This window comes from Elaeis guineensis, chromosome 1 (assembly GCF_000442705.2).
Source record: "Elaeis guineensis isolate ETL-2024a chromosome 1, EG11, whole genome shotgun sequence".
Classification (NCBI taxonomy): domain Eukaryota; kingdom Viridiplantae; phylum Streptophyta; class Magnoliopsida; order Arecales; family Arecaceae; genus Elaeis; species Elaeis guineensis.
The window spans coordinates 106,950,824-106,959,291 of NC_025993.2; the positions used below are offsets into that span (position 1 = coordinate 106,950,824).

Sequence of the window (8,468 nt, forward strand, 5' to 3'; positions counted from 1 at the left end):
GAGAGAAACTATGCTTCTCTCGAGAGGTAAGGATATATAATTCTCTTGCTTCCAAAATTAAAAACAGACCGTTCAATTGAAGATTCACACAGTTGATCATGATATATACCACTAGAAACATTGGTGAGTTCTAATCCCTGCATCAACTAAGTGATAAAAATAAATGGTTAAAATGATATAGGATCCTATTTTGCTGTGATCTAATCATTTTTTTTATAGCCATTTTCAAATTAAATGATCTATTATTGACTTTTAAGATGAAAAGACCTTCTCAACTATCCTCTGGAGAGCATCTTAGCTCTCTCTCTCTCTCTCTCTAATATTTATATATATTTCTAAAGTATTACATGAGAACTTGAACATACACAGCTCCATGAAGGTATGCCTAATGACTATTATCGCCCATGCCTTAGCTGGGTTTCAAGGCTTTGCAGAGGGAGTTGTATGCATCGACACAGAGCTTGAACTTTTCCTCAGCAATTGCCTGCATTAACACATGCAATGGTTTCTCTTTCAGGATTTTAACAATAAAAGACCTAGAATGTAAGTTAAAAAAATTTACTAATGATTAACAAAAAGTAATGGGTGAGACATGATTAGATCATTCTAGAAATTTGAACAAAAACTTGGGAAGAACTAGATGGTTGATATATAGCAACTATTTGCGTCAAAAAGATATATAACAACTATTGATTTAGAGTGTAGTGGAACACATGGTAAATTCAAACAAGGCAATATGATTTTTCCAGCTAATACAAAGTTCAGAGTGATAGTACAGGTGTCCAGACAGGCATAGCTCACTGACTCATTGTTATGTAACCCCATCCTCGCAAACTAGGTTCATGTGAGTCATGATCCACAACTGCCAAAAGGCAATATCCAATTGGAAAAAAAAGCAGGTAAAATGATACACCCAAAGATCTTGTAACTTGTCAAAAAAGTATAGAAATTCATGATCACACATGATAGTCTAAACTAGAAAATAAAAGTTTATACAAGATGACCTAAATGGAAAATAAACAACTGACATATATGATTTAATAAGCAAAAAGTTATTACTTGTGCATAAATTATACTTAGAAAAAAATGTACACCATTACTCCAGCTATATTTTGCATGCAAATTAAGGATTAATGTTCCCCCAAATAATTTAGCTGTCACGATTTAAAGGTGTGAGGGAGGGAGGGGGGGAGAGAGAGAGAGAGAGTGTGTGTGTGTGTCCCGGTACATAAGGTTCCCACCAGTACAGGGTTTAAGAAGGTTCAGATGTGCAGAGTCCTACCGCTGCGAGCGAGTGGTTGTTTCCATGTTTTGAACCCACAACACCTTAGGTTACAATGGAGCAACCTTACAACTACACCAAGGTCCAGCCTCATTTAATTGTCATGACTAAGTTCAAAAAAAGAAAAAAAGAGTGAGAGAAAGGGACTAGCTATAGGATAGATGAAAAGTGGGAGATGTATCAGATCTATCAGTTTATGAGGTAGGCAAAATGGCCTACTGGACCCTTCACACAAGCTACTTAAGTTTTAGGCCATGGTCAGGGAAGTGGCAGTTCATATCCGGCCAGTCTACTTCATATGAAAAAACAGATCCATTCAACAGACAGACACAAAAAAGAAAAAAGAAAAATTCAAATGAACAATGAGTTCATATTTAATAAAGTTGACAACTAACCTGGGAAGGGCCTTGATGCTTGTCAGGATGCCACCTTAAAGCAGTTGCATGGAAACTGTGAAAAGTAATAAATTACATGATATAAATGAGTAACATAGTATGAAAATGCAGTAACTATGAGAACCAAGAAGCATCATTTAGGACAAGGTTTGTACAACAATAACTTACGCATGTTTAACATCATCTAATTTTAAGGGGCCTGTAAGTGGCAATCCAAGGATAACTCTATGGGATTGGGAATCTGTATCACTCGGATCGTCTTCAGTATCTTCGATATCGCTTTCACTCCATACTCTTTTTCTGGTCTTGATCCGCTCTGAATTATCTCTCCACTCAAATCCAGTTGCACAATTCTGAAAATGAAGGGTTTCCCCTGATGTAAAAGACCAGGTAAAACGTCTTTGTCCACCAAAGGTAGCTGAAAATTTTGTATCAGGATGCTCATAATCATCTTCATCATAACTGCTCTGCCTATTGCGCCAACCTGAAAAAAAAAAAAAAGAAGAAATGTTGTCTCGTTGTATGAGTATAAAGGCAACAAAATCAGTAACTAAATAATCTGGTCCCAAGCATGAATTTTGGGATCAAAACAATGAAGTATGCTGTATCATACACTGCATCTATCATATGGTAACTAAAAATGAATGTACTTTGATTGACATTACTGTTGACTTCAATGGCAAACTGATTAATTTTTTTTCCAACCTAGTGTCCATAATTCAAATGAGCATTGTGCTAAAATTGTCTTCATCTGGAAGAAAATTGATGCCTATAGAGTTATTTTCTTCAGTGGAACTGTGGAAAAAACCTATGAACTGCTTATGCATTCGAAAGCAATTGATTTACAGTAACTAAGTTTCAACACTATGGGCCCCTAATACTTCACCTAGATATTCCAATGGAACAAAGGGGATTCCAGTAAAATGCATGTTAAGTTTGGAGAAAGACTTGGACATTGATACTAGACATGTCAGACTGGATAAAAGTTTTTATACAGAGAACTGTGGCAGGAACATCCACCGATAAACAGTGGAAAGCCAAATCAAACAAATATAATCTTGGGCTAGTCAGTAAATAGTGGGACTTATGATGAACAACATTTCATTAGAAAAAACAAAAACAGAATGCCAAATAAAGGGCTTGCATGAAGGATGACAATTGGACAGCAGAAATTTTTACAAGGATACATGAGAAACACAAAGGATTGCCATCAAAGCTTTACACTTTCAATGAATAAGATTTCAGTCTTCGAGCCCTAGAAATTTATAAGAGACTCTTTAAGATTGTGAGTATAGGACTTCATCAGGCAATTACAAACAGAAAGGGACATTATGCCAAAAAAAAAAAAAAAAAACTCAAAATGACCACATTCCAAGATGTCAAGAAGAATGAAAGAACATGCAACTCTGAATCTTTACAATTTCAAAGAGTAAGATTTAGGTTTTCAAGCCCTAGAAATTTATAAGAGAATCTTTTAAGATTTTGACCATGGGACTTTGTCAGGCAATTATAAAAAAGGGACATTATGAAAAAACCCGCAACGAGCACGCTTCAAGATGTCAAGAAAAATGAAAGAACATGCAAGTACATGAATTGACAAACCATCACTAAGGTACGAGAGCATGATTCTAGAAGCATATAAGCTACGCTATCGAGGAAGTTCTTGAGGCAGGGATAAGAGAAGCTGACATCCATGTGCTGTTAATCCACATGCTGAATTGCTATGATATGACTGAGTTTGCAGATAAGTGTAGTAGAGAAAAGAATGTTGAGCATCCACTTTCTTGATACCTCAATAGCATCATATTATGAAGATCGAGGGAAAAGAATACAAGATAAGGCAATATGTATTAGCAGCAGTAGCAGTACGAACAGTAATAGCAGTAAATAATAGAAAACAAAGGCAGCACTTAAAATCTTGTCATTGAAAACACTACATGAACAAATTGTCCACTTAACAATTCAGCTATAAAACACAAACAAATATGTTAATAACAAAGTACAAATAATCTGGCAAAACTAGACTCACGCTTGTTTGCACTACGTTTGCCTTTACTGTGGGGATTTGGTCTCCCAGCACTCTTTGACCGTTGATGTTTATCAAAATCATGTGAACTGTCCTTTGCTTTGACATTTCTGCTGCTCTTTTTATCGGTAGACCAAGTGATATCTTCGTCCTATTAATAAAAACCCAGATGTCAGGTAGATTCATGTCATTATACAGCATGCACGGTAGCTTCGAAAATAAGGTGATAACATAAGAAAAAGATAGGCATAATTTACAAAATAAAATATCACTGACAATGATGGTATGCAATTAATTATACCACTAATTAAAATTCACTTAACAATGTGCATATGGAATATCATTCAGGATATCAAATCAAAGTCAGAAAAGGTGACTACTGATTCTGGACAAGGTCCTAGTGATCCCTAACATAATGAGCCAACGGTCAAAGAAAAACAAATTAACCAGATATGCTTACCTGAAAATATTGCTGTGAAGATCTACCATCGAAAAGAAGATTCTTGAGAGCCGCCTTTGCATCAGATCGCTTTTGATGAACTGAAAACCTGATGTAAGTCTGTCCAAAGCATCGTTTTGTCAGATTACACCAACATATAAGACTAAGAGAAGAAATTACTCCCAGAAACATCAGAATATGCTAATGGAGATGTATGGCATCAACAAAAATACTTGGCCATAAAGAAGACATCTTGCATATTAATTTTGATTAAGTCCCTGAGAACATTATCAATACTTGGACTGCATCTTAGAGGTTTGCTTCCCAATAATGATGATGTGTAAGCATAAAGCATAAACATCTCCTAGTTGACAGCAGTCCCTATCAAAAGTAAATCCTAATGTAATCATCCACGAGAGCATAGCATGGAAATAGAACGATAAGTTTTTCTCCTTTAGCTTGCCAATTTCCTATGAAGTCTAATTGTCATCAGAACAGCAGAACTCAATCCACTACATCTAATGGTGTACAGGCTAATAATTAGAAACTTGACAAGCAAGTTAAAGTCAGAGAGGCAATACAATTACATGAGATCTGCATTTTCACATATATGCCACTACACATATTGAAAAAAAAAAAAAAAAGCAACACTGGAGAAAGTGGTTTCAAGACCATAAATCATTTCAAAACAGCATATGATAATTTTGAGAATCAAAAGACTCCAAAACATACTTATTGTCAATTTGAAGATAATTAATTGGAATATTATAATTATCGAGAAAGCATCCTTATAGGCAAAACATACTTTGAAATGTCCATCAACAAATGTCTGACCACTTCTACAAAGAAGAATAAGCAACAAGGCTAAGCCAAGATGCCTTGCGTCTTGGAACATGTTGAATTCCAAAAAGATAAAGAGTAATCCTATTGACCATTCAAGGACTCTTTGAGCAGCAATCACCAACTCATGGTGTCAAATTTATTCTCAGAGCATATCCCACACTGTCTCCTCCTTGCTTATAGCAGCAGTAGTAATAGTTTGTTGCTGCTGTTTTGATGGGGAAGCCAATGAAAAGTGCTTTTCCCAATTGTTACAATGACAAGGAAGAATCTACACAGATATGTTCAAACTTCCAAGGATGGGAATATACTTTATTTCACTGGAAGGCAAGCACTTCATCCACTTCCACCATTCATCAGGTTTAGCCACCCCTCCTAGTTGGTTCTGTCTGATTTAAGATCACCTTCATGTTCCATTCCCTCCAGCTTCAAAGGATGCATCAATGAATTTCCTCAATTGTGACAATATTTCTATCAAAGCATGACCAACTAAAAATTTTTCCATCTCCATACAGTGTGAGAATGCTACATCATTAATTGGGTAGTTCTGTTATGCAATAAAATTAAAGTTCAGCTGAAGGCCCTTTAGATCAACCCAAATCAAGATCTGCTATTCCAGAAAGGAAGGTGGCTAATTTTAGAGATCATGATAGGATTGTATTATTTCCTTCCCACTCTATAGGAATTCATCTTTTATGACTTTCTTTGGTGGTTCTAATATGGATTAGGAAGTCATTATCCCATAGTTCTCTCAGTTCTCACAGATCATGCAGTTCCCACATAATTTTCTGGTATGCCTTTGACCTCAGCAACTTACACCCATTTAGAATTTGTCCAGCCACACAAATGGGCAAGGAATTTTACCTTCTGCTTGATCTTTGAACACAGTTAACATTTTCTATAAACCTTTAAGAGCATCGGATAAAGTGAGGAGAGCAAATATTATTGGAGGCTTTAATTCTCAGTCAATTACAGGACCAATAAATCAGAACATCCAGTGTTTGGACTTGGAGGCCTGGCAACTTTAAAAAAACAAAACATCTGAAAAAATGTGGAGTGTTTACATGAGACACTCATGCAAAATAGAAGAATATAGGTATATCATCCAAAAAAAAAAAATCAGAAGTGAAAGCTACCTAATTAATTTAAACAAGATATGAAAGATCCAGACATGTTATACCTTGGATGGTTCTTGGTTTGTTCCTTCATCCTGAAAGATTAAGATCACACAATATTACAGGTCAATAAGTGATGAAGATGTGAAGGCACTATATATGACTTACAAATCATATGTAGATTATCTACTCAACATGCATGCATACATGTCCGCACAAACAGCACAAGTTTTTTTAAAGTTGATAATATAGGAACACAAACAAACATTTATTCCCTCTATCTCATGTCTTCCTCGGTATATATAGCTACCTAAGATAATAAGTCTGAAGGCAACATATATATATATATATATTGTCCGCACAAACAGCACAAGTTTTTTTAAAGTTGATAATATAGGAACACAAACAGCCATTTATTCCCTCTATCTCATGTCTTCCTCGGTATATATAGCTACCTAAGATAATAAGTCTGAAGGCAACATATATATATATATATATATATATATATATATATATATATAATGAACCAATGAAAGTAACAATATGGTCACCTTGCAAGTAGGAATATCTAGAAAACAGGAACTTAAGCATTTTAGCACCGGCATGGATGTGCAGCTCTATATGGAAGCAATAATTTAATTGATTCAATTGTATTTGCTAGTCCATCTCACAATCAACTTGATCATTCTCCACATTACAGCTTAGCACAATTATGAAAATTCATTTTTGGTCATAAAGCGACATTGAATATTTAAGCATGATTAGTTTAGCTAAATTTTATGAATGAATTTTCTTGGTTTTGATTTAGTTGACAAGCTTTAAAAATAAATAAATAAAGAAAGAAAAGGAAAAAAAATTCCATCTTTCCTTTATATTAATAAAGAAAAAAAAAAAAAGAAGAAAAACTTCTGAAGTAGCCGATGCCTTTTAAATTCAACATATCGGATACCGAGTGCCCATCACTACACACGCCACTCAAACCCATCACCGATTATTTGTTTTTAAAAAGTTTTTGATTAACCTTACCAACAAAAATAGCAAATTCTAGAGCTTCCAATACCTCCTCTATATCAAATGAATTTAAAAAAATAAAGAAAAAAAATCAAGAATGGGAAGAACCAAAGTTTAAAGTAACTTATACTATTTAAAAACAATGCACACAAGAACCAATCAAGTCCGTCCTCCATTATCTTCTCGAAAAAAAACTTTTGAGCTAATCTTTACCCATCAGACCCCGCAATGCAAAGAATTCTTCAGGCAAAAAAAAGTATATAAATAAACAAAGGTTGGCCTTTGGGAACTAACGTCGGGGTCCCATTTGCTCCTCCATTTGGCGAATGAGGCGGGGGTAGAATGAAACAGCGCGGAATCGGTAGTCGGGGACAGGGGATTCCGAAATCTGAGCACGCTCTTCCATGCGGCCGCTCGCATCTCGAACCAAGATATCTCCTCAAGGAATCGAAGAAAGTCGCGCGAGAGAATACAACGGAGGCTCTGGGCGTTTCTACTTTCTAGGCCTTGGCTTGCGCCATTGGAGGCGAGAACGCCGGCTCTTTTGCCGGACCTAGGGTTTTTTCTTAAGCACTGCTTGCTTTCCTCGGCCCGAGTGTCATGGGCTTTACGCGGCCTGGTCGAAAAGGTTAGATTTTTTTCCCCTTTCTAGCCAGTGTTAAACGGAGTTGTGGCCCGAGTATCATGGGCTTTACACGGCCTGACCGCCAGGGGGCCTTTAGGGGTGATTACGATTGAAGATCGTAAGCTCTGGATATTTGGGTTATCTATGGCAGTACTAGCTATCGTAAGAGAAGGGAGCTATGGAACATGATTACCTCTTGCATGTCCATTGGTCAACCTATGCTCTTAATGGGAGATTTTAATGCGATCTGTTCCAGCGAAGAGAAATTGGGGGGAAAGGGCTACGCAGTAAATGTTGAAAGATCTGAATTTAGAGAATTCATCACGTCTAAGGCGCTATTCAGGGAGCAAATATACTTGGTGTAATAACAGGCTTGGGAGAGCTCGCGTCTGAGAACGGTTGGATCGGGCTTTTGGCCAACTCGGAATGGTTGAGTCTAATTCTGAAGTTATTCATTTACCCTGCATCGGCTCTAACCACTGTCCATTACTCTTAACTGACCAGTGACACTAAGAAGGGTGGTGGCATGGTGCCTTTCAGATTCTATAAATTTTGGTTATCATATCCCAATATCAAAGCTGTTGTTCAGGGGGCTTGGCATGCTGCTCGCACTGAGTCTCATGGGGTCCGTTTGATCCATCTTCTCAGAAATCCTAGATGTGCCTTCAGACACAGGAACAAGGAATTTGTTGGCAATCTCTTTGAAACATCTAAGAGGCTCGAAGCCCAGATCGA

At 36.6% G+C, this 8,468-nt stretch overlaps 1 protein-coding gene across 1 annotated transcript; it reads right to left on the minus strand.

The window, feature by feature from the left end:
• Nucleotides 1-188: 188 nt before the first annotated feature.
• LOC105038345 (uncharacterized) lies at nt 189-7,664 on the minus strand. The gene is made up of 7 exons (XM_010914124.4): nt 7,403-7,664; nt 6,163-6,192; nt 4,164-4,262; nt 3,707-3,854; nt 1,846-2,161; nt 1,678-1,732; nt 189-484 (listed from the first exon to the last, which is right to left on the minus strand). The coding sequence occupies exons 1-7, from the start codon at nt 7,526-7,528 to the stop codon at nt 410-412; spliced, it is 849 nt and encodes a 282-aa protein (XP_010912426.1). The 5' UTR covers nt 7,529-7,664; the 3' UTR covers nt 189-409.
• Nucleotides 7,665-8,468: the final 804 nt, after the last annotated feature.

Coding starts and splice junctions, on each gene's coding strand:
- LOC105038345 (XM_010914124.4), bottom strand. CDS start 7,528: ATGCGAGCGGCCGCATGGAAGAGCGTGCTCAGATTTCGGAATCCCCTG. Junction 2,162..3,706: donor CAAACGTAGTGCAAACAAGC/GTGAGTCTAGTT, acceptor TTTTTTTTTCAG/GTTGGCGCAATAGGCAGAGC. Junction 1,733..1,845: donor TTAGATGATGTTAAACATGC/GTAAGTTATTGT, acceptor TACTTTTCACAG/TTTCCATGCAACTGCTTTAA.